A 25,540-nucleotide genomic window follows, 5' to 3' on the forward strand; every position below is an offset into this window, starting at 1 on the left:
GATTGTGAGAGAATTCAAGTGCATTGCTTGAGTGTTTGTATCTAGAGGCACTTGGTGTTCGTGTTTCGCTGTGGGATTCGCTTGTTACTCTTGGTAGTTGCCGCCACCTAGATGGCTTGGAGCAGCGAAGATCATCGAGCGGAGGGTGGTGATTGTCTCCAACTCTGATCGTGGTGATTATGAGGGTTCTTGACCTTTTCCCCAGCGGAGAGCCAAAAGGTACTCTAGTGAATTGCTCGTGGCTTGTGTGATCCTCATCTTGTGTTGGTTGTGCGACACCCTATTGAGGGTTTGGTGTATGATGCCAATTAGCGCGTGAACCTCTAAGTGAGTGAATCACCACAATGAGGACTAGCTTGCCGGCAAGTAAGTGAACCTCGGTAAAAAATTATTGTGTCATCATTTAATTTTGAAGTGATTGGTCTTCATTGTTGTTCATTCTTATGATTGATTGGCTCCTTTCTTGACACGGCGGTATAACCTTCTTGCTCACTCTCTTTACTTTACCGTAAACTAGTTGTCAAGCTCTTTAGTGTAGCTAGTTGTGAGAGCTTGTTAGTTTGGTTAGTGTGGCTCTTTAGTTAGCTTTTGAGAGCACACTAACTTAGTGTAGTGTCATAGCTATTGAGTGGATAGAAACTATATAAACTAGAATTGTGGTAGGTAGCTTGCTTTTTAGTAGGCTAGCGCAACATTTGCTTCGCCTCTTAATTGTCTAACCGGTTTGTTAAGTATTGTTGTAGAAATTTTAATAGGCTATTCATCCCCCTCTAGCCATTAGGACCTTTCAGTCTCCCGGTGCGAAGGACGCCGGTGTGGGGGAGGGGTGCCGCCGGGGTAGGGAAGGAGCCGCCAGGGGTCGGGGAACATAGGGGAGGGGGAGGCTACGTCGGTCGATTCCTGCCTCGGGGGTCAGCGGTGGCTGCTCCGGAGCCTAGCCATCGCCGATGGTGGTGACGAGGACCGCCACGATGGTCGACGACGATGGCCTACACGCTGTCGCGGTGCGACCATCGCTTCCACATCGAGTGCTAGGGTGGGGGAAGGGGCCACCGGGGTGGGGATGAGGACGCCGGGGTGGGGGAGCGCACTGCCACCGGCCAGAGAGGCGGGCATGGCCGCGCATCGGGGTAGCACGTGGGGTGCGAGCCACGGAAGAAGGAAGGAGGAAGCAAGGGACTTGGTGCGTGGGTGCGGGAGTGAGCAAGTGAGGAGAGTTGGGTAGCGGTGGCCGCACATTGATGTTGGGCCGATTGGCGCGTAGGCCCAGAACGGCCTGTCTAGCACGGACACTTCTGGCCGGACGTCCTCACAGAAGCATTATCCCTAACTTTTTTGTATCCTATGCATATAAAATAGTGTTTGCTACTCGTATACATCTTTAAGAGCACATTTTTTTTTATCTATAACTAGATATATGTCCGTGCGTTGCACCGGGATCATTTTTTTTTACTAAACCTCATTACTCGAAACTGACACGTGAGCTCTAAAGACTTTGTATTAGACAAGGACATGTGGATCCAGTCTCCGTATTAGAACCGGGTAGGATACGGACACGTACGATGATTCGTATTATACATGGAAACATGAGCAGGATCGAGATTTGGTATCACCTGGTAGATGATTATTTTAGAGTCTTTTTAGGTATAGATAGATAATCTATATCTAATAATAAAGATGCAAAAATTTTGGCTATTTTTTTTTCGTCCATCCATTTTTTGGGTTCGTCTTCCTCTAACTATCGGACAATAGAGTTTCTCCTGCCCGGACTTATATATATAATCCATGCTCATACGAGTTAGAATAGCTCTTGTCTAACGTGATACGGAGCCCGATTTCAAAACGTATTGGGTCATGTATGTGGACAATTGCAGTGTTCGGCTGCACTTTAAGCCGGCTTGTTCGACTTATTTTTCCAGCTGGAGCAGTGTTTTTCTCTCACAACATTTCAGCATGAACAATGTTTTTCAGTATGAACAGTAAATAATCTAGCTCAGCCGAACACTCTATAGAATTCTAATCCAAATAGAGCTCTCAGATCCTGTTTTAAAATATGTAAGACTTCCTGAATATAAATTCTATTCGAATCAGCCTGAGCGTCCTAGCGTTTTGCGTCTTAGATGGAGCCAAAATGAGGAACATAAAAGGAAAAGAAAAATTGAAATAAGAAAAAACCGGAAGAAAAAACACATGAAAGACACGGAAAAGGAAAATAGGAAAGAAAACTGAAAAGAAAAGGGAACTGAACATAGAAAGGAAAAAAGTAAACGTGAAAAATAAAAACATGGGAAAATATACACGGAAAGGAAAAATAAAACAAAAAACCAATAGGAACACAGAAGAGAAAATTAATAAAAAAAAACAATCAGAACGGAGGAAGCTAACAGCTCTTTATGGTTTAATTTTGAGTTAAGATAAGATTGGAGTAAGATTTGTCTAATATAACCGTAAGCTAAAATGTTAAGTAGTTTGTTATCTATAATCTAGTCTAAATTAATATGTCCGCATTTTACACATGTAGCAGTGCAACCCTAACGAGTGCCACCACATGTAAAATAGAGAGATGTCTTTTGTCATAATTATCCGAGTATTTTATATATCGGCAACTAATTCCTCGTTGACTTGAATCAAATCTTAGAATTACGTACTTTTATGGGTCCTCGTCAAAGGAAGCATATAATTTGATATTACTATAATAATACATGTATAGTATGAAAATGAGAGCTATGATATATTTACGAGTAAATATTTTTGTGTTTTGCAAAAAAAAAAAACTTTTAAATTTGTACTTTTGTATACAAAGATGTGCTATAATTGATATAGGTTTAATAAAACATTATCATATTATTGGCATCATTAACTTATACTATGGATCAAAATAAGTTATAGCTTTAAAAGTAAAACATAACTAGATCTATACCGTTCCTCCTATTCTCCTTTCCTTTCAATATTTGACTGTTTATTTTTTTCCGTTGTAACGCACAGATATATTTGCTCTAATGTGCAGTCTTTTTTTAAGAATCTAGTGGAGTTTTTACGAGACGAGAGTGTGCGTTTGCCGTGCGCGCCCATGTTGTCCCTCGGGAAAAAACGATCTGACGCACCATTCCCAGTCCCAGCCCAAACCGACCAGGCCCAGCTCAACCGTACCCAATATTTCGAAGCACGTAGAAAAGCCTTTTTAAAATTTGGTTGAGTCGACGATCCAGCTCGGTAACCAGCCACACTCCGGTCCACTAGCGGTTGCCGGCGCGCTCCTCCTTCCCTCGCAGCTCGCAGGGAGGGATCGGGGCGCTCTCCTCTTCTTTTCTCCTTTCACACCCTCCGACCAACGTTTACTACTCTAGCAACAGTAGATAAATCCTACTGTACTTGTCTGCAGTCCCCATTCATCCCCACCACCTCCGCTTGAAACTGAAACTGAAACTGAAATCAAATCAAATCAAACCAAACCAAATCGAGCCGAATCAAAGCCGTCCTCCACCTCCCCAACCCCAACGAGCGAATTCCGGTGCGAATTGGAGCCCTCCTCCTCCTCCCCCCGCATCTAGGGTTTCGCCCATGGACCCCGGCGCCAGCGCCGGCGGGGGCGGACGCTGGGCGGGCTTCGAGCGGGCGTGCCGGCTGCCCAACACCGTCCACTCCGAGGTCCTGCCGTCGCTGCCGCTCCCCACCCTCCCGCGCGAGCTCGGCTTCGACGCGCTCCGCGACGACGAGCCCCTCGCCGCGCCCGACCGCCCCGACATGATCATGCAGGCCGCCGACATCGCCCGCATCCTCGCCGACACCGACGTCTCCCACCTGTGAGCGCCTTTCCCTTCCCTTCCTCGCCTCCTCACTCCCCTCGTTGCTAACTCCAGCCTCCTTCCTTCCGCAGGGGCTTCACCCCGGAGGACAACGTCGACGTGGATCCCAGCCGGTGCTCCTGGCTCTGGAGGGAGGTGCTCAAGCACAACCCCGACGCCTTCAAGGTCAAGGCGCCCGGGCCGTCTTCGCAAGGTAAACGCTCTGCAAATTGAGCCTCCCTTGGGTTAGGCCTTGTTTTTTTCCTCAGCAAAAACGTTTACACCCTGTCCCATCGAATGTTCGGACACATGCATGGAGTATTAAATATAGACTAAAAAATAACTAATTGCAGACTACTTTGCGAGACGAATCTTTTAAGCCTAATTAATCCATGATTTGACAACAAAGTGCTACAGTAACACATGTGTTAATGATAGATTAATTAGGCTTAGTAAATTCGTCTCGCGGTTTACTGACGAATTCTGTAATTTGTTTTTTATTAGTATCTGAACATCCTCTGCGACACCCTCATGTGACACCCCAAAACTTTACACCCGGGAACTAAACAAGGCCTGGGTCCCAGCCCCTACCAGCCTAGCTAGGTACTGTAGTAGTACTACGTAGCTAGCATCTCAAAATCCTGGCTGCTTTTTGCTCATTGGAGTCAACATTGTAGTCTGTCTAGTTCCCAGCTTCTGCAGCTGTATGTATGACTAGCCTTGTTAACGGTACTTTGCAATGGCCTGCCATGGACTGAACATTTCTTATCCTGCTGCTGCTTAGCACTGCCTCCCTGATGGTTTGATGTGTGTGTGTCTGGCTTGCTGCTGTTTGAATGGTTTCATTTGCTTATGGTGTTTCGACAAGCACATTCTCTTGCCATTCCAATGCTCACCTGTCCAACTATGTCGTTGCGCTGTGTATCATTGTGTTTACGGCGGGGGCGGGGAAGGCAGTTTTACGTATGTTCCTCAGCTTTCGATGTCCTAGTGCACGGAGATGACCTGTGCGCCACGTAACTCACAGATTAAATGCCCCCAAGTAGTTGTCTTTTGAACTTGTGCCAATCTCTGCAATTATTGTATGATGATTGTCGAGTGAGGTGGCGCTCACAGGATTTTCTCGCTGCTGCTGTGCCTTTTGCGTTGCCGGTGTTTGTGTAGTAGCACTGAGGCGTTTCTAGTTCCACGGACTGGGATGGAGGACATGACGATCGTTAAATATGATGTACAGCAAAACAGTGAGCACTTGTGTAGTTCATGGTAAAACATACCTCATGGGCGTTTCCTAGGCCATAAATGTGTGTCCATCATTAGTTCAGGAAATGACCTGGGTTACCTGGATTTGACACGTATCGATTCCAACTTGGACTGTCGTGGACTCTGGTGTCTTACTTGGTTGGTTCAGAGAAACAGGGTTCAGTGGATTATTCTAATATAGATGGTTCTAATATTGTAAATCAAGTTGCAAATTCCAGCTTAGTTTTAGTGTGCAGTACTACAGTCACAACTCACAGCCGCAGATGGCACTCAACCACCTATGTACTCTCATGTCCTGGAATTGTTCATGTTCAGAATGAGGTCGCCGTTTACATTTTACTGAACGGTACTAATCAGATGCCCAATAGTTCATTTTCTGTCATTAGGTGCATCAATAGGTAACTTTTAGTGCTTAAAACTTATTTTTGTCCGTTCCATTTGCATGTACCCCATATATAGCATTAGTGATGTACCACTAGAAGACCACACAGCAAAAAAATGCACCGGATGATCATTTATTCCTTACTGCGCTATACAACACGGGATTTTTTTTTCCCGGTGAACTAAAGGATATTTATTTAATGGTGTTGACAAATTTGCCCCCCCTACTTTGATCAAATGCTTTTTGTTGTTTTTGTCAGCTGGTCCCTTTACTCACAATCAGGGGTGGACCTGGGTTGGCTGTGCCACTCAGACGTTACATGGGCTGCTGGATGTGCTGGACTACCTGAGTGTTTTTTTTTGTGGGTGGGTGTGTGATTGGGGGGGGGGGGGGGGGGGGGGGTTTAGACTCGTGCCATAGCCCAATGCTTGCGTTACTTTTTTTGTCTCACTATGTTTCACTGTTCTGAAGCATTTAAAAAGCTTTGAATGGTGGTTGATGCCAGCACCTGGCTCGATGGCTTGTGTGCAGTGTCATTAAGGCTAAGTTAGAATAAGCGGGAAGTAAATTTTGCCCTAATTATTATGTCGCAATGGCTTTCCAACAACGAAGCTCATTTTTTTGCTTCATTTTTTTAAACAAACCTTACGCCGTGTCATCCAACTACCGAGCTTCTCTTTCTTTAGCAGTTCTTTTGATCTATCTCAGCATGCTTGTTTCTCAAATATGGGATGCTTGAATGTTTGTAGTCCTTTCGCTGCCTAATTGGATGCGGATTTTCTCTGTAAGAGCTCCATGCTATGTATGACTATTTGATGGGGACTGGACTGTCTAAAGTTTCCTTTTTATCCCACAAGTCCCTGTCCTGATTCCCGAAACATTGGTTCAGCTGTCAAAAATTGGCATGCCTTGCTAATGTATCATCTACCGGATCATCAGTAAGCAACAAATTGCACATAAGAGACCAAGCTACAATAGACAAGTGGGGCCAATCTAACCACTAGTGAAGTTACAACAACAACAACAACAAGCCTTTAAGTCCCAAACAAGTTGGGGTAGGCTAGAGTTGAAACCCAGCAGAAGCAATCAAGGTTCAGGCACGTGGATAGCTGTCTTCCAAGCACTCCTATCTAAGGCTAAGTCTTTGGGTATATTCCATCCTTTCAAGTCTCCTTTTATTGCCGCTGCCCAAGTCAACTTCGGTCTTCCTCTGCCTCTCTTCGCGTTACTATCCTGGCTTAGAATTTCACTACGCACCGGTGCCTCTGGAGGTCTCCGTTGGACATGTCAATCTAAACACTAGTGAAGTTAGAAGGACTAAATTGCTACTTTCCCGTAATCTATACATCCTATTTTAAAACGAGTTGTTTCTTCTATTACTGCATCCACCAATGCAAATTGCACTGTACCAACGATCAGCTGGTACTATTAATTTGCTTTATATACAACCCCTTGGCTGTACTGCATCATTTGCGTGCTGTTTATAGGAACACATCAAGCTCTAATTGGTACAGTAGGAAGTTTGGAACAGCTCTGTTGTAGCCTTGTGGTTTGTGGGTGCAACCATTATGTGTATGCAATATTAAATGCGTGTGGTGTTCTCATTACTTGCTTTATGTTGTGGCCTATATTTTTTTTGTGTGGAAACAACAAGTTCATGACCTTCTTAATATTCAGATTTTCAATTTTGTAGGATGTATAATATGTTTCTAACTTAAATACTTAATTCAATTCCTTCTATCAGACTAGAAGTTATGGAAATTTGCTCATTTGGCATTTTGTATCTTGGCAATATTGTGCAGACTTCTTGTTGCTGCTCTCTATCCTTATTTGTTATCATGCCAAGCTATCAAACCCAAAACCATTGTGGCAGTGTGCTTGCTAGTTGAGTATCTGACTATCTGTCTGCTAGTCCTATGGTCTAGTAACATTATTCATGGGGTAATAATTTTTCATGTTTAAATAATACGAGTCAAAACAGCTTCTGTTTGATGATAGCAAAGCATTTCTATGGAGCTGCAAATGCTTTTGATTTTGTAAGACTTTTTTTTATCTTGCCATATGTAATTTATTTATTACATTGGTCAAGTTTTTCAGGTCCATTTGGAGGCCCAGGATATCAAAATCAAGAACGTGAGAAGCACTTTGAGCATCTTACACCTAATACAAGCAAAGCACGAAATGAATCTGCATTTCCTCAGGATGAAATTGGCTCACATAGAGAGCATTTTCATGTAAGTTAGATACCACCAGTTTCTTATTGATGTCAGTTCCTTTCCTTGTGCTAAGGGGCTTTCTGTTGTAGAATGAACTGACCCTGGATTCCCTTGCTTCAAAGAAGCCAAAAGTAAGGAAGAAAGAAATTAACAATTCTGTTTCAAGTTCTGCCCCCAGCATTCCTAATAGTCAAGGTTTGTTTCTATTGATTTGTATATCCTGCCCATGTAGCTTCCCTTTATTTATTTTTCAAATTCTACTGACTCTGGTTATAATTATGCTTTTTAGAAGTTATTGCTAACTTCTGTGAGGTGGTGGAGGATTTCTGTGGAAAAGCTGAAATTCCCGACGATGGAGATGGCGGTGACTGGTTGTCAATCCCACTTAATGATGTTAAGGTTCTTGTGAATGAAATTACATCTGTTCGATCCAAAAGGATATTGCATGAGGTTCCTATGGATACAGTTACAAGGTTATTAGATGTGATTGACCGTCAGATTCGATGTTCTCAAGGTTTATCGATAGATGTGAAGGAAAATGTGAGTTACTTACCATATCATAGCAGTTTACATTTTTCAAATTTGCATTTAATTTGATCTTATTCTGTTTCAGATATGATTTAGTAAATTTCTTGCATGTTATAACTTAGCAACTAACAAGTGCTTGGATACCTTCAGTCTGATGCCGTTGATGCTGAACCTCTGGTTTTCTCTGCTTTGGAGTCCAGTCATGCTGCGTTGGCAATTATGACCCACCATGATATGCCAAAGCAACTGTATCGAGAAGAAGTATGCTCACACTGAATTCCTTTCTCAGCTTGTTGTGAAATGGTATTGTTATGGTTGCTGACTCTTTCCTTCTTTGCCCCCCTGAAAAACAGCTTATTGAGCGAATTATTGATTTCTCAAGGCATCAGATCACAGATTGTATGGCAGCAAGTAACCCAACCTTCCGAGCTCTCTACAAACCAGCTGAAAATGTTGCAAACAATGGTAATATCAAAGTACATGCTGATATTTCTTTTTTTCCCTTGAATATGTAGGACAGCTGTGTATCATTTCATTATTTGGGTAACAAAAAAAACGTAAGTACATGGGTAGATCATAACCACTCGACAGGGTACACTTGTACACAAACAAACAGTTGAAACATGGACACCGCAGAGCGGGTAGAAGAATCACAAACTAGGATCAGAGCCCCTAAGCTCCGTTAAGCCTTTCCACCCTTGCACCACATTGCAGGCTCTTTGTGAATTGTACGCCAGCCATGCATTGCTAAACTGATATTTCTGTCTTTGGCTTTTCATGATTGTCGAGCCACATTCCTTTCTAAGTTGGTTACACACAATTCTCTGTTTTCTATGTTTTATATCCTTTTTTGTACTGTAGCATTTCATGAGTGACAAGCTTTTATTATGCTTGAGCCCAACCAACCTTTCTGCAAATAATTTAGTGCTACTCCCTCTGTCCTGAGATAAAAGAGATTTCGAGTTGTCCTATAAGTATGAAAAAGTTTATCGAAAAGGAAAATAATATTTACGACATCAAATTAGCATCATTAGAAATATTATTAAATGCCAGTGTTCAAAAAGGCGCTCTTCCTCGCTCGGCTAGGCATGCCTCTGCGCTGGGCGGAGGGGTACTGCCTTGCCTGGGGATGGGGGGGGGGGGGGCGGGGGTAGGCGGTACCCTAGGTGGCGTCAGCCCGTTGGCGGCAGTATGCACGCAGATCCACCTAAGGCAGGGACATGTGCGAGCGACGCAGACGTTGGGCGGTGTTGGGGAAGGGACGTCGGGCAGAGGTCGTCGGTGGGGGAGGAGGAAGAAGACAAGATGCAGCAGGCAGCAGCAGTGGGACAGGAGCAAGTCAGTGCCGCCATGGGGGAGAAGGAAGGGTGAGGGGAAGAGCTGCCACCGTCAGAGGCAGGAGAACCATCGGGCGAGAGGAGAGAAGTGTCAGGAAGAGAGGCGGATGAGCAGCGACTGGCGGCTGGGGATGGGAGAGAAGCATTGGCTGTTAGGGTTACACACTATATATATGAATTTGTTGGACTTGGGCTGAAAATACTGCTGTTGGGCTTCTTTTGGCCTGCTTTGTCGGTGCAAAACGGGACTTTCTCTTCAATAAAGTCCACTTATCTCTTATTTCCTTTTCTTTTTTAAACACATATGTGTGTATATGCTAACGCCTAGAAAACGCCTAGGCTCACCTAGGCGCGTCTAGGCTCTAGGTAGAGGGTCACCACCTAGAGAGCGCCAAGTTCCTTTTGTAACCTTGTTAAATGCAGTTTCATAGTTTACCTCTTTGATATGTAGATGCCAGAACTCTTCTCTATAAACTTGGTCAAACTCAGGATAGTTTGACTTAGGACAAACCTACCCTTATATTTCAGGACGGAGGGAGTAGCTATGATGATCACTAGTGATGACTAAACTTGCCTTTTGGAATCAACTTGTACATCACACATTTTTCATATATATATGTATCTTTCTCTTTGGGTGAACTAGGAGATGATGATGAAGATGATTTGGAAAATGGACAAGTTAGCAAAAGGAGACGTACTGCTACTAATTTGAGCATCAGGAAATCTTCAAACAGGTACATGATCAATGCACTTAAAATATTTTGTTGTTTCTGGTTTGTAATGGGGCACTACCAGGCACTAATAGTATTCTATTTTCTTTTTCTGTGTCAGAGTTTCTGCTTCTGTCTATTCTGCTGTGCAGAAACTATGCTTGATATTGGGCTTTCTTAAGGAACTGCTCACAACAGTGCGCTTGTCAGATAGTTGTATTCTGCAGTTAGCGAAAACATGCTTTACTACATTCTTGGTGGATAATATGGAGCTATTACAATTGAAAGCGATTGGGGTGATTTGTACGGTAATTTTCTGGCTATTTGCTCAATCTTTTTTCTGCACATTCAGTTTTCAAAGAATTTGCTCACATTCAAATCTTTGCACAGGTGTTTTCATCATACACACAGCACAGGAGTTACTTGGTTGATGAAACACTTCACCTTCTTCGCAAGTTGCAGTTTTCCAAAAATGCTGTTAGAACCTACCATCTAGCAGATGAAGACCAAAAGCAAATCCAGATGATAACAGCACTGTTAGTTCACCTGGTTCAGTTTAGTGCAATTGTTCCCGATAGCTTAAAAGGAACAGTTGATTGGGCCACTATCGTTGATGCCTCTGGTGATGGTGATTATTATCCAATTAAATGCCATGAAGTGGCAACAGAGGCTTGTTGCCGTTTTTGGACTGATGTCCTTCAACGTTTTACTGCTGCTAAATCTCAAGATATGTCGGAAACCAAAGGAATAATAGATAATCTTGTTCAGGATTTCCTAACGATACTAAACTTGCCGGAGTATCCAGCTGCTGCTTCTATTCTTGAGGTAATTTTGCTCAGCAGTGCTGTTGCTATATCTGTGACCTTAAATATAGGCATGAGCTGGCATTAGTATTACTGATTCTTGAAACTTAGGGCATGATTGGTTGGGTGAATCCAGCCCAGCCTGGCTACTGTGATGCAGGATTGGGATGTTTGGTTGGCCGGGGGAGGCCATGGTGGATGGGTGGGTGGGGGAGGGTGCACGAGGCGTATATGGGCCTGGCTCCGCGGAAACTAGATTGAAATCCGTTTCCTGTGGGCCTGGTTGGCGCGGTGCAGCCTGCAAGTGTAGGTAGGTAATTGGTAGCTAAACCTGGCCCACATGCAAGCAACCAATCAACTACCCAATCCACCATGGCCCGAGTGAAGCAAGCAAACCAAACAAGCCTGCTTGCATGCTGCCCACAGGCTGGTCATGCTCAGCATGGTTACGATCCACCTTCAAGCCACGCTGGGCCATCTAAGCAATCACGCCCTTAATATTACTGGTTTAATTACTTTGTTAAGTGTTTTGCATGACCCTCAAATACTATTTTATATATGTACAGGTTCTCTGTGTGTTGCTGCTTCAGAATGCTGGATTGAAATCTAAGGACACTAATGCTCGGTGCTTTGCTATTGATCTTCTTGGTGGTATTGCATCAAGATTGAAGCGTGATTCTGTCATCTGTAGTGAGGAGAAGCTTTGGATATTGCAAGATCTCACTGATGCAGGTAGTGATGGCTCAAAAATCTTGAAAAACAAGTGCTGTGTTTGTCTTGGTGGAAGAGGTATAAATATAGCCTGTAATGAATGCGGAAGATGTTTCCATTCAGATTGTATGGGGGCTGGTAGTCAGGATAACTTACAGCGTGATAGTGTCTGTCCCTTGTGTTTTTGCAAACAACAGCTCAATGTGCTACAGTCATACTGCCAGTCACAAATTAAAGAAAATGGCAAAAAAACTGCTGCCTCTGCTAGCAAGAAATCTGCTAAACCAGTTGAGGTGCCAGCAGTGGATATTGTTCGACAAATCCTACTGAGTTATCTCCAAGAAGCTGGTCCACAAGATGATGGGAACCTGTTTACTCGATGGTATGTTGCATGGAATGTTTCGTTGTGCAAGTGTCTTTGGAGAATTATAACCATTTTGTATGCAGGTTCTATCTGTGCATCTGGAACAAAGAGGACCAACATTCTAAGGAGATCATCTACTATCTCGCTAGGTTAAAATCCAAGGAGATTCTGCGAGATTCTGGCAATGGTCTGGCAATTTCCAGAGATTCAGCAAAGAAAATTTGCTTGGCACTTGGTCAGAAGAACTCATTTTGTAGGGGTTTTGATAAAATTCTTGCCCTTCTTTTGGTATGTGGTTGCTTCCAGATACTTCAGTTTAATCTATATGTTCTAGAGTTAATTCCCAATGCTTTTCAGGCTAGCTTGAGAGAAAATTCTCCTGTAATAAGAGCAAAAGCCTTACGTGCGGTGAGTATATGTGTAACCTATGAAAGTATTTGTGTAACCCATGAAACTATATGTTTTGCATCTTTCTCATTTAGACATCATTCATCAGTATCGAGGACTTAACTTCTCTGTAGGTCAGCAGTATAGTTGAAGCTGACCCTGAGGTCTTGGGTGACAAACGTGTCCAATCTGCTGTTGAAGGGAGGTTTTGTGATTCGGCTATTTCTGTTCGTGAAGCTGCCCTTGAACTTGTTGGGAGGCATATTGCTTCACATCCTGATGTGGGCCTGAAGGTCAGTAGACATATGACATATCAAGTTACCTTATGACATATTTGTGGGCATCGATATGGTTTACTATGCGTCTTCCCATCACAGTATATAGAAAAAGTTGCTGAGCGAATAAAGGACACTGGAGTCAGCGTTCGCAAGCGTGCAATCAAAATTATAAGGGATCTTTGTGCTTCAAATCCGAACACGGACACAACTCATGCCTTTGTGGAGATAATTTCTCGTGTTAATGATGAGGAGTCCAGTGTACAGGTGAGCTGATAGCCTGATATGAAAACAATTGACTGATGTCATGAAAATATATTGTCTTAGCAGATTCATATGTGATTGCAAATGTTTTCTTTTCTTTCATTGCCTATTGTTTCAATTTTATTTTGTAAATAGGTTGATTCTTAGGTGTGTGTGTATGCTTAAATATTTGCTCTCATGTGTTAGCGAAGATAGTGTAGTTACTTAAAATATTTACATGTTAATTGGGAAACTTCCTTGCATCTTTTGCTTTTCCAAATAACAAAACATCCTCATCTGAAAAATTTAGATAACACAAAAGGAAAGAGGAAGTTGTTAATGCACATCTTTCTGCTCCCCCCCCCCCCCCCCCCCCCCCCCCCCTCGCCTATTTAGCCATACATAATCTCCTTACACATGAAATAATTTGTGACACCAATCTTGAAGACACACTATTAGTCTGGTCAATCGTTTTTGTGGTTTCTCCTTGATGCCATAATGGATAACACCGAACATACTTTGTAATATTACAGATTACAGAAGAACATGCAACATTGTTGGGCCTGCAATATTTATGTTGCTTTCGATCACCAATTGAGTTAACATAAACTATATTCATTACTTCTGTAGGATCTTGTATGTAAAACATTTTATGAACTATGGTTTGAAGAACCAACTGGGAGTCATAAGCACTTGGTTGCTGATGGAAGTTCAGTTCCAATGGAGATAGCTAAAAAGACTGAGCAAATTGTTGACATGTTGAGGAAGATGCCCAATCACCAACCCCTGATTACCATCATAAAACGTAACTTGACTCTTGACTTCCTCCCTCAGTCAACCAAGGCTGCAGGGATTAACTCATCCATGGTGGCATCAATTCGGAAGCGTTGTGAATTCATATGCAAACGCTTATTAGAAAGAATACTGCAGGTACTTTCTGACCCAATCTGATAGTGAATAGTTTGTGTAATTGATAATTTGAGATTAATTCTCGCACATCTCTTTCTTGAAGGTTGAGGAGGGAGCTGCTAATGAGATGGAAATCCACGCGCTTCCTTATATTGTTGCCTTGCAAGCATTTTGTATTGTTGATCCCACACTCTGCATTCCAGTAACTGATCCTTCTAAGTTTGTTGTGACACTACAACCATACCTTAATATTCAGGTGAGCATGGTTTGTCATCTCCTATCAGAATAGAGGTTCTTGTGTTCTTGCCCCTGTTTCCAATCCCAATTGTTACCCTCATTTTGCTAACTTTACGATTTTGCCCTGTTTTTTTTTTTGAACTGAAGGCAGCGTTTACCCCTATTCCATTAAGTCCACTTAATGGTGTCAACTCAGCTATTAAAAGACTAGTTGGCTCATACGAATTGCCCCTACTTTGATTACTATGTCATTTTGCCCCTATTTTGACATTTAGAGCATTTGACAGATACCAAAACAATTTTGATGACAAATCTCGACAAAATATGCATACATTTCAAATTTGAGCAAACTTTGACAAAAAAATAATTTTAGAAGTCTGAAAGTGCATGAATAAAAAATTAAATCTCACCCAAAGCAGGTGGCAAAATCACAAACTTAAAAAAAACAAGGACAAAATTGCAACTGGTCTTCACAACAGGGGCAAGGACACTATTGTCGCTTTATTTATGACAACCTAGGGTTTCATTGATGCTGTGGCTTCATTGCTGCACATTCGTACCACATCATACTGTTTATCACGCTCCTCTACTAATTGTGCTGTAGACATGAACCTATATGCCTATATGTTCGAAAATTCTGCTGTTTTGTTGTTGGTTTTTGACTACACATATACTGTAAACAGCAGAGCTAGAGTTTTGATTATTTTTGTGAAGTAGCTATATTCTTGTTGATGTGATCAACTAAAACATTTGTGCAGTGTGAGTTTGTATAGTACTTTGCTGCTACAGTCAAAATTACAGCAAAAGTAAATTTAATAATTTCAGTTAGTTCTGTGCACAATTACATATCTGAGCTATCTTATTTGGAACTGAATGCAAGTTCATTAATGTCTATGATTATCAATCATAGTTTGTCATTTGTTTCTCCCCTACCAATACAATTTCATTTGCTCCTGATCATCTATATCTACAGGTTGACAATAAATCAGCTGCCCAGTTGCTTGAAAGTATTATTTTTGTGATTGATGCTGTTCTTCCACTCATAAGGAAGCCGCCACAAAATGTTGTTGAAGAACTTGAGAAGGATCTGAAACATATGATAGTTCGCCATTCGTATTTGACAGTTGTACATGCTTGTATCAAGTAAATGCATCCCCCCCCCCCCTCCCTAATTATTGTTTGATAAGCATTGTTTCTCCCTATGTTCTATTTGGAGTTGAGAATTCATTTCATGAGTTCATATGCTATTGGTGTAACTTAGATGGTATTTGTCGTTCTGATTTTTTTAAAAATTCTTTGTATACTTTTTATGTACCCTTCTGCAGCATCACTTAACTTGTTATTTCATCTCCCTACTCTCTCTTAAGTCTTAACAACTTCCATATTTAGTTCTAGATGCAGTTTTAGCAGCATCAGTTTATTCTATCATTGATCATTGAGCTCATGTGTTTTTTTTTTCTCTGGTCATCTTGCATTCTTGCCAGACTTGCCTTGAAACATTCTTGTTTATTTCTCTCTTGCCTTTTTACAGGTGCCTTTGTGCTCTGAGCAAGTCAGCAGGTAGAGGTCCAGGATTACTGGAAAACCTTGTTAATATTTTCTACAAGCATCTGTCTGGAGCTAGTTCAGATAGTCAGGTATTCCATTTTTTGATTCATTGAGTGAGCTGCAATCTTACGCAAATATATGGTAAAAATGAAACTTATTTTCACATAGTAGTTTTTTTTTTGTATTATGAGGCCTATAATTATTCCATTTATCTATTATGTGCAATTGAGGACAACTGTAGAAGTACATTTATTATTTATCTTGTATATGTATTGGGCATGAAAATCACTGTTTCTCTCTCTACGAAGTTCTGTATCTTGCGATCTCTCTCTCTGTTTCAAACAAGCAGCTTTGCTATGTTTAGCTGATTGTATTCATTCTGGAACTCAGCTGTTGGGTCGATCACTGTTTTGTCTTGGACTCCTCCTTCGGTATGGTTATCAAATGATGCTAACATCTGAAAATCAGCTTGATTTTCCCAAGATTATCCACTTGCTCCAGAGAAAATATCTTCTCAGGGATGACTTCAGCTTGAAGGTTCGAGCTTTGCAGGTGTGTGTGACCACTTGTAATTCATTAAGACATAAAATATCTGCTTGGTGATGTGATCATCCGTGCCTAGCTGTATTCAATGTAGTTTATGGTGTGATTCTATGTGACTGGCTGCTCACTTTTGAATCTTGTTTACAATCTCCAGATATCTGTACATGGTGATTAGTCGAGTTAGGGTTTAGAACTCTGACATTATTTATTTGAGACCCATAGCAACTGGAACTAGCATAGATGACAATGCATAGCAAGTCAGAAGTCACCTGTCTACATAACTGTTGCTTTGGTTGTTACAAGGTTGCAAATTTTATTTTATTTTATTTTTGTATGAACTGTTCCCTATAAGATGCCAATTTCCCCTTGTACATTCAGACTTTGGGATACATACTTATTGCGAAGCCTGAATTTATGCTACAAAAGGATATGTTGAAACTCATAGAGACAGCACTATCTTCTGAGGTTGATTATAGATTAAAGGTATGTCATTTTGTAATTGCATCTTCTTTTGGTAGTTATTTTCTGTTTGAAAAAATTGAGTAAATTAATCCACCTGCTCAGATTCAAGGACTTCAAAACCTCTATGAGTATCTCAGAGATGCTGAAAGCCAACTTACTGCTGAGAGTACTGCGAAACCTCCTGTACAATGTGAAATAAATGGCAGAAGTGAAGTGCCTGTTGCTGCTGGTGCTGGAGACACCAACATATGTGGTGGTATTATCCAATTGTATTGGAGTTCTATTCTTGATAGGTGCTTGGATACAAATGATCAAGTTCGCCAGAGTGCACTTAAGGTGAATTAAGCAGGCATTATATTTCATTTCACACTTTATCTTATCATTTTACAATAGAAATAAGTTATTCTTGTTCTTGTAGATTGTTGAAGTTGTACTTCGCCAGGGTTTAGTTCACCCTATTACCTGCGTTCCTCACCTTATAGTACTTGAAATGGACCCGCTGGAGGGGAACTCGAAGTTGGCTCATCATCTACTTATGAATATGAATGAAAAGTAAGTTGGCCCAACTTCCCATACTTATTTGTTTTATTATATTTGGAATAAAACACTATCTGATCAGTTCAAATTTGTTTGCAGGTACCCTTCATTTTTTGAAAGCCGCTTGGGTGATGGACTACAAATGTCATTTAAATTCTTTGAAATCATAGTCGGCAACCATAAGATGGCAGCAAACATAAAATCAAATCCAATTGCATTTGTCAAACCTGGCATATCTAGAATATACCGTCTTATCCGTTCAAATCGAAATTCCAGAAACAAATTTGTCCACTCGATAGTTCGGAAATTCGAGTCTGATAGCCGGAGTCGCAGCACAGTTAGCTTTCTTGTGTAAGTAATTTAAATAAAAATACACTTGTTGACGCTCTATTCTTTGATGAGGTATTGACTGTCATTTTGTCTACATATTGCAGATACTGTGCTGAAGTTCTTGCCTCCCTGCCTTTCACATGCTCCGATGAACCACTTTACTTGATCTATGATATAAATCGAGTTATTCACCTTAGAGCTGGAGGAGTCGAGGGCAATTTGAAAAGGTGGACTTCTATGTCTCAACCGCAGGATACGGCGGGTATGCCAACATTGCCAAGAGAGAGTCATGTTGTCATGCAAGAGCCTGGCGGATATTATGATAATGTGGGATATGTTCCTGAAAGGGTTAATGACAACAATCCTTGCAGTACTTCAGACGTGGACATGGCCAAAGTGCAGGTGGATGTGGACGTGGCCAAAGTGCAGGTGGATGTGGACATGACCAAAGTTCAGGTGTGTTAGAGAAGTTCTGGGTGGTAGGGTCCATTATTTCAATTGACCCATCAGGGAGGCTGCTGCCCTGAAACCTTTTTCATCTTATAATTTTCACTAACTTTTTTTTCTTTTTTTGCCAGGGAGATTGCCATGATGCAATAGCCCTCCAGCTACTACTGAAATTGAAGAGACATTTGAAAGTTGTTTATAGTTTAGATGATGCCCGCTGTCAGGTATGGTTTGCTCTTTATTTGGAGATTGGTACTGCTATTATGGGTGCATTTACATGAGACATGGTCTGTTTGTGTTTTAATACAGGCATTTTCTCTAAAGGAGCCTCCGAAATCTGGAGAAGCATTCTCCAGGCAGAATGTTCCTTTTAATATTGGCAACACTAACATCAGTCTGCCGAGCTGCCTGCAGGATGTAGCTTCTGTTTACCAGGTACTAAATAGTGAACTTAAGATTCCTTGGCAAGACAAAGCTGTATTAGTTTATGGTTTGGTATCTGGCATGTGCTACTCTCTTTTTTATTTGAAAGATATATCCTACCCTGTTCACGGTTGACGCTGATGTGGTTTGGTGGACATGATGCTCAGGATTTCAAGACAGCGCTCCGCGAAGATTCCATGGACTTTGCTGTGTTCATCCCTTCAGTTCAGACTAGGAAGCGCCCAACCCCAAGAAGTACGACGAGAGTCAGGAGAACGGCTGCCCCCAGTGTCACAAAAGCCCGTGGTGGTGCACGGGGAGACGATTCTGATGATGCTGACGACGACGACTGGACCGGGGGCCCAAGAATGCTCGACTTCAGTGGGGGCGGCCGTGTGACAAGGCAGAGGGTCCAAGTATGATGACTGGTCTTGGTGCTTTTGTACATTCTAGGGAAACCTATAGCAGCTGACACAAGGAGAGTTAGGGCTGAGTTTTAGGTTTAAAGTCATTTAGGGTACATAGAAGCAGAAAGGAAAGGAAGATAGCTTTTTACTTAGATGCCATTGATTTGGAGCACTCCTTTTCTTGCTCTGCCCCTGTCCTGTTTGTAATTCCCGTCGGGCTTTGGCAAAACTGACAAACGGGTTGTGCTCCGGCTTCTGATCTGATTCAATGGGAATGAAATTATTCCTTCTGTGAAATGATTCCTTTGCCTGTAATTGTCCCGCTCGCTGATGTTGTATCTGTACGTGTGCTAAGCAAATTTTTTTTTGGTTCATAGTGCTTTATAATATACAGCTACTAAGCCTCATTCCGTTCATGTGTAATTCTCCGGGGAAGAAAGGAGCTAGCTACCTCCGGTAAAAGAGTAAGCTGCAAAAGACAAGCAGTATGCAGTAGTTTGCTGTTGCTGCTAGCTAGCTGAGATATATTTTTTAGTTGATTTATTATTAATTATTGAATTGTTGTGTAGGTAGGTGATGCTACAAAACGGGTGTCTGTCCGTCCGGACGGACCGTTCCACGCTCGCTCCCTCTTCCTAGGCCAAATTGCCAATAGCTCAACCGGCCGCCCCACTTATTTCCTCCCTTTCTCTTACACGTGGACCCGAAGGTCAACTCCTCTTCTCCTTCCTCTAGACGGGAAACGTAGTCGATGCCTGTTTGTACGAGAGCACACGTGTTGCTTCCTACACCCGCTCTCAACCCAACCCACACTGACTCCCCGTCGCCCACCTCGATGGGCCGCCGCCGTCCTTGTCCCTCCTCACGGGCATCCTCTCCGACCTTGTGAAGATCAGCAACTCCTTCCAGCCACTGTGTGTGGCCAGGCGGCCAGGAGAGGGGGTCGTTGCTGGCTGGGCCCAAGCCAGGCGCAGGCCGTGCCACCATCCTCGGTCACTGGCAGGCCGAAAGCAGAAAATGCATGTTGCAAGCGTATGTTTCAAGTGTTTTAGATGGTTCAGAGGTATGTTGCAAGTGTTTCATGCGAATATTGCAATAGTAGATCAGGATGTTGCAATATGCTACACGGATGTTGTGATGTGCTACACGTATGTTGCAAATTTCTATTCACAATGTTTCATCTGTTTTTCCAGACGTATGTTGCAGTGTGTTTATTTGGATGTTGCATATATTTCACACGTATGTTGCAAGAGTGTTATCTCGATGTTGCGTATGTTTTACAATGAATTTCAAGTGTTTTTCAGGTGTTTTTCCAAGTGTTTCATTTGTCTTCAGACGTATGTTGCAAATGTTGCATCTAGATGTTTCAAAAGTAGATCGGGTATTGCATCTTCATCCTCGCTTTTTGTTGCCTTGCCTCGATGTCTTCTTCTGGCGCTGGCTGGGCATCCGCCGCTCCCTCTACCTCTTCTCGATGTTTGTGACGTTCGGGGCGGCGCAGACACAACGTGGGTGCGCGAAACAACGTGGAAAACAAACTGCAGGCGCGGGCATCCGGACGCTAGCAAAGCCCGATGTATATGTGCTTGCCGTAGATCTCCACTCTCCAGCGTGATGGTCTCCCCTTTTTTTTGAGTAGAAGCGTGATGGTTTCCTGTTTTTTTAGCAACACCACCTAGCTAGGAGGATTATACATATTACAAACATCATCAGGAGAACCAAACATGCCGCCTTAACTCAGCATGGATCGAGCTACGAACTATCCTATGAGCATCGGTATTTGAGTCTTTATGCTCATGTACAAACTCGATACTTCTAAAAAGCTATCTTTCTCGCGCATTGATCTCCCAGGTAACCTGTCTTTAGACTCCGACTTCGCCTTATTGGACAGTCACCTGGAAAGCGTGATGGTTTCGTTTTTTTTTATTTTAGGAAGGATGGTTTCGTGGTATAGTGGAACGGTACTACGTTCCCTTCGGTTGGGCTGGTAAGCCTCCTGGCCCATTAGTGCATCGCTCTACGGCCCGGCGGATGCAGAACGCGTGGTGCGAGGGCCCACACGTCAGTCGCGTTGCTGCTCAGGGTCCACCCGGTGCGGTGCCGACTGCCCCTCGCCTCGCGCACCGGAACCGGATCTCGTCACCGCCCCCTGTTGTTTGTTCCTTTCGGATCTCGTCGGCGCCGTCCCTCCCACGTTGCCCTCTGCCGCCGCCACCACCACCTCCTGCGCCGGCGCTCCTCTGCGACGCAAGTTCGCCTCCGGAGCTCGATCCTGTCTCCCTCGCCTCCGCCTCTAGGTAGGAGGAAGTCGTCGCCTTCTTAGGTCAAGCCTGAGCTTCCTGACTTTTGTCCATGTGTAATGGTCTTGCAGATGTTACATGCTTTTCTAGTCCCTCGGAATAATTAACATCGATTACACAATCATGGAAGAGCAGCAAGTCAAGCCATCAGATCTGCCACCCACTAGTTCGGACAATCAGGATCCAGTTGCAACTCCTCCTGTTACCAGTGCTGATCCTGTTCGTCCGGCTGCTTCAACTGATTCTCCCAGTCAGGTTGCCGGTTCAGCTCCTGCACCTACCGCTGCTCCTGCAGGGCGTGAGGCGCCAGCATCCGTGTTTTCTGCATCTGGTTTATCCTCCTGGGCTAAGAACCTAAAAATCCCCCAGCCTTCATCAGGTCAAGAATCACCTACAGGAAAGAATACCTTTGCCCGTTTAACAAGTGGCCTTGGACTGCGTATGTCTCCAAAAGCGGCACAGCAAGATGAGGGTGCTGAAGGAAGCACCTCCCCAACAACAGGACAGCCCGGTGTTTTTGGTTCTTTGACGAAAGGCATTGTGGATTCCTCTAAGAATGCTGTAAAGGCAGTGCAAGTCAAGGCTCGCCACATGGTCTCACAGAATAAAAGACGATACCAGGTACTTCTAGTTCTACATGGGCATCTGAAGATGGAAAGTTGACATCTTCGAGTACTCTTGTTGTTCAGTTCTCTAGTGTAACATAATCAAGATACAATCACACAAGTGTCCATTCATCATCTTCATTCAGTGATGGTAAACTTGTTGCATAATGTGCTTTTGTTCCAGTGTGCATCGATGCTAATGACTGTCAACTTAAATCTATATAATAATCTATATGCTCATATCTAACTTGCAGCAAGTTTGTACACATTACTCAGGTTTATCTAATTCTCGCATTTTGTGTTTCTACACATGCTCTCAATATCTATAGGTCCTTGGCACATGGTAGGGTGATGCTTAGATCCTAGGTGACCGTGTTGAACGTTAGTTTCTCAATCAGGGAGATCTTGCTTTGTGCCTGATGATGATAATAAATCATCACTTCTATGTACTTTGATATAAACACTAAGGGCAATTGGAGAACGGAACATTTTCTTACAGGAGCAAGAATCATCAATTTGATGCTGCTGATTAACCTTTTTATAAATCATGTGGGGTTGATTGTTGTCATTGACACCTGAAGGAATTGTATGTCAGATCATATTAGTGATGATCCTTTAGTTGATTAAGTTTTGTAGATTTAATATAATGGAAAGATGTAATGATCTGATTCTGCTACTTACTCAGGAAGGAGGATTTGATTTAGACATGACATATGTTACTGAGAACATAATTGCTATGGGTTTTCCTGCTGGTGACTTGAGTTCAGGGCTTTTTGGATACTTTGAGGTCAGTATACAAGCGAGATTTCGATGTTCCTTAAAGCTTGTTCCCTTTTATATGCCCTCATGGAAAAAGGGAAAGTAATACTCCATTGCAGGGTTTTCTAGCCGCAACCACATGGAGGAAGTCATCAGGTTCTTTGAAATGCACCATAAGGTAACTTTTGCTTGTTATTAAGTTACTTAAAAATTAACATAAATGCTTCCCAGGTGACACATTTCATATTGTTGGTTATAGTTTATTGCTATTCTTGTCCATTTTCCTACACCACCATACCTTGAACTTACTGCATTGTCTTCATGTTATTAATGTAGCACGAGCCATCTTTGGCAGTCAAGGACTAGGTTCAATAGAGCAAGCACTTCATAGCTCATCCTCTGAGAATGAGACAGGAATAAACTTTAGAAGGATATTATCGGTGTTAGAGCAGTAGGGATGTGACCGGAAGGTCCCGGGTTCGAGTTCGCGGTCTCCTCGCATTGCACAGGCGAGGGTAAGGCTTGCCACTAACACCCTTCCCAGACCCGCACAGAACGGGAGCTTCTCTGCACTGGGTACGCCCTTTAGAGCAGTAGGGATGTAATGTATAAATGAATAATCTGTTTTATTTGATTTGACTACCAAATTCTACTGAAACTAATACGGTTTGAATTTTTCCCCTCTGTCAGTAGTTTCTTCATTGTTAATTGAGCTATAAATATGAATGTGCTCAGACTTTTTTTTGGTTCGTATTCGATCCACTTGACCCCAACATATCATTTAACAGCTTACTAGTTGTATTAAAGAACAAAACTGAGGACCTTGGCACCTGGGCCCAAACCCGGGTGCTCACTTTAGGAGGGGATTCCCTCTGTTTTCCGTGAGGGAAAAAGAGAAAACTGACAATTTGTTTACATGGTCATCTTTCCCATAATTATTATACATATTAACAATTTCATAATTTCATAGAATATGCATGTTTTATCCATGAAATGAGCACTATAAGACCATTAGTTTTGGTGCTTAGTTAACATTTCATCTTGTCTAATGAGCATGCTTTATTTTATCCCCACGCATTTCAAAATTCCTTTCCCCTCCTGGTAAGTGTATTTCCTTTCCTTCTTACAAAAGAAAGTTAATGTGCTTAAGTGCATGGTTGTCTATTTAGTTTCCAGTATTCAAGGCAGCCTAGATAAGTCTAGATTCTGAACTTTAATTATAAAGAGAACCTGCATTTGAGGCTTATCTTTTTTGTAGCACTATAAGAAAATAGGAATTTTGAACTAATCATGCATTTTAGTCTTCTAATTTAATCCGTATGTTACAGGGGAAGTATACGGTGTACACTCTTTGTTCCGAAAGGCTATTAACGATGCATCTCTTTTTGAAGGGAAAGGTATGGGTTTGCTTACCATTTCCACATTAGAGTTTACACCTAAGGGCATGATACTCCCAGACACCAACAAAAAAAATACTAAAACATCAGTGGCACATCTACTGATTGTATAAAGTGTTTCCCATCTTTGTCTCAGTTTCCTTATGTATTTTGGTAATTTGACAATACTTCTGTTGTGCCTTGATGTCCCGTTTGGCCTTGCAGCATGATGAATTTGTTGGTGTATTAATTGGAAAATCTAATTTTGTGTGCGTCTTTCAGGTGGCCTGCTTTCCTTTTGATGATCATAACTGTCCTCCAATACAACTTGTCATATCATTCTGCCATAGTGCCTACTCATGGTTGAAGGAGGATATAGAGAATGTGGTGGTTGTCCATTGCAAAGCTGGTAAGGCAAGGACAGGATTGATGATCTCGAGTCTTCTACTATTTCTAAAGGTAAGGTTACCATGCATTGTATCTACATACCAATCAGAATGATACCTACTGCAAAATCTTAACCAAATTTCTTACAATTGGAGTTTTTTCCCCTTTTGTAACAGTTCTTTCCTACTGCTGAGGAGTCCATTGAATACTATAACCAGAAAAGATGTGTAGATGGAAAAGGGCTTATTCTCGCAAGTCAGATTGTGAGTGACCCTCATAGTTATGAAAGTTGATTCATATAACTTTTGTCTTTACTGAACATGTTGGGAAAATTGCAGAGATATGTGAAGTATTTCGAGCGCATCTTAACTTACTTCAATGGTGAAAATCAGCCACCCCGAAGGCATTTATACCTTTTCAACCATGGTGTCAAAATGATATGCATGCGTATTTTGCTTTAGTAATTAACCATGTTATTACACTTTCCAGGTGTATGCTTAGAGGGTTTCGTCTTCATAGATGCCCCTATTGGATTAGGCCATCAATTACAGTCTCTAATCACAATGGTGTGTCCATTTAATTGAAACTGAAGTTGCCATATGTCATGATACAATAATTTAAGAATATACTGTGGCTTGATATCTTCTAGTGTATCAATTAATCAATCTGTTATGCAGGCGTTCTTTTCTCTACAAAGAAGCATCCAAGAACAAAAGAACTAATGGTAAGCATCTTCATTTGTGAACCACTCTTATTTTGCGTTCAGTTACTCATAGGTTTATAGTTTCGTCTCTGTTCAGTTTGCTATGGAATATTTGGGTAGCTTATATTATGAATTCTTCATAGTTTGATGCCTGTTTGCATAGTGGGTAAGGGCACCACTGTTTTTATATAGCAATGCTAGATAAAGGAATGTCTCACTGTTTAGGAAGGATATCGTACAACTTAAAGCCAACTTAAATGACTAGTACCAATGACCAATGTATTGATATTTGCATGACTATGTCTCTTAGTACAGCATATGTTTGATATGCAAACTACGCTTGAGGATAAACTCAAATATTGCATTGTTTCATGTGTTCCTCTGGACATAAATAACAAGAAGGCATTCCCAGAAGATGCTTCTCCTTGCTGTCTCTTATCTAACAAAAAAATACAAAAGAAATATGTCTTATTTTTCTATGACTTAAAACTAATTTGTACCATTCTAGATATTTACTTATGCATACTTTTATGCTGAACGTTGTTCCTCTGTAATCTCCATTGTAA

At 42.1% G+C, this 25,540-nt stretch overlaps 2 protein-coding genes across 5 annotated transcripts; both read left to right on the plus strand.

Moving 5' to 3' along the window:
* The first annotated feature begins 3,358 nt into the window (after positions 1–3,358).
* LOC136532262 (sister chromatid cohesion protein SCC2-like) lies at positions 3,359–19,141 on the plus strand. 4 transcript variants are annotated; one of them, XM_066524865.1, is made up of 28 exons: positions 3,360–3,803; positions 3,878–3,999; positions 7,525–7,661; positions 7,733–7,838; positions 7,933–8,183; positions 8,322–8,432; positions 8,525–8,636; positions 10,152–10,242; positions 10,340–10,526; positions 10,609–11,043; positions 11,588–12,114; positions 12,180–12,384; positions 12,454–12,504; positions 12,618–12,776; positions 12,861–13,025; positions 13,632–13,931; positions 14,014–14,166; positions 15,121–15,290; positions 15,679–15,784; positions 16,086–16,247; positions 16,617–16,721; positions 16,803–17,036; positions 17,119–17,252; positions 17,337–17,588; positions 17,672–18,023; positions 18,146–18,238; positions 18,324–18,449; positions 18,605–19,141. In XM_066524865.1, the coding sequence occupies exons 1-28, from the start codon at positions 3,562–3,564 to the stop codon at positions 18,857–18,859; spliced, it is 5,343 nt and encodes a 1,780-aa protein (XP_066380962.1). In that variant the 5' UTR covers positions 3,360–3,561; the 3' UTR covers positions 18,860–19,141. The 4 variants fall into 4 exon arrangements, with proteins under 4 accessions (XP_066380961.1, XP_066380962.1, XP_066380959.1 ...); XM_066524864.1 differs by having other exon boundaries at positions 3,359–3,803; positions 12,180–12,504; positions 17,672–17,996; XM_066524862.1 differs by having other exon boundaries at positions 12,180–12,504.
* Positions 19,142–20,882: 1,741 nt separating this feature from the next.
* LOC136532266 (phosphatidylinositol 3,4,5-trisphosphate 3-phosphatase and protein-tyrosine-phosphatase PTEN2A-like) lies at positions 20,883–25,418 on the plus strand. Its single transcript, XM_066524869.1, has 10 exons — positions 20,883–21,141; positions 21,216–21,765; positions 22,435–22,540; positions 22,628–22,686; positions 23,837–23,905; positions 24,167–24,343; positions 24,448–24,534; positions 24,610–24,674; positions 24,761–24,837; positions 24,949–25,418. The coding sequence occupies exons 2-10, from the start codon at positions 21,268–21,270 to the stop codon at positions 25,053–25,055; spliced, it is 1,245 nt and encodes a 414-aa protein (XP_066380966.1). The 5' UTR covers positions 20,883–21,141; positions 21,216–21,267; the 3' UTR covers positions 25,056–25,418.
* Positions 25,419–25,540: the final 122 nt, after the last annotated feature.

Source organism: Miscanthus floridulus, unplaced genomic scaffold, assembly GCF_019320115.1.
Source record: "Miscanthus floridulus cultivar M001 unplaced genomic scaffold, ASM1932011v1 fs_565_2, whole genome shotgun sequence".
NCBI classification, from domain to species: Eukaryota; Viridiplantae; Streptophyta; class Magnoliopsida; order Poales; family Poaceae; genus Miscanthus; species Miscanthus floridulus.

Excerpts from the sequence above, each read along its gene's own strand:
- LOC136532262 (XM_066524862.1), top strand. The coding sequence starts at position 3,562 with ATGGACCCCGGCGCCAGCGCCGGCGGGGGCGGACGCTGGGCGGGCTTC. Across the intron at positions 17,589-17,671 it reads AGCACAGTTAGCTTTCTTGT|ATACTGTGCTGAAGTTCTTG; the intron begins GTAAGTAATTTA and ends TACATATTGCAG. Across the intron at positions 18,239-18,323 it reads TAGATGATGCCCGCTGTCAG|GCATTTTCTCTAAAGGAGCC; the intron begins GTATGGTTTGCT and ends GTTTTAATACAG.
- LOC136532266 (XM_066524869.1), top strand. The coding sequence starts at position 21,268 with ATGGAAGAGCAGCAAGTCAAGCCATCAGATCTGCCACCCACTAGTTCG. Across the intron at positions 21,766-22,434 it reads AGAATAAAAGACGATACCAG|GAAGGAGGATTTGATTTAGA; the intron begins GTACTTCTAGTT and ends CTACTTACTCAG. Across the intron at positions 24,344-24,447 it reads GTCTTCTACTATTTCTAAAG|TTCTTTCCTACTGCTGAGGA; the intron begins GTAAGGTTACCA and ends CTTTTGTAACAG.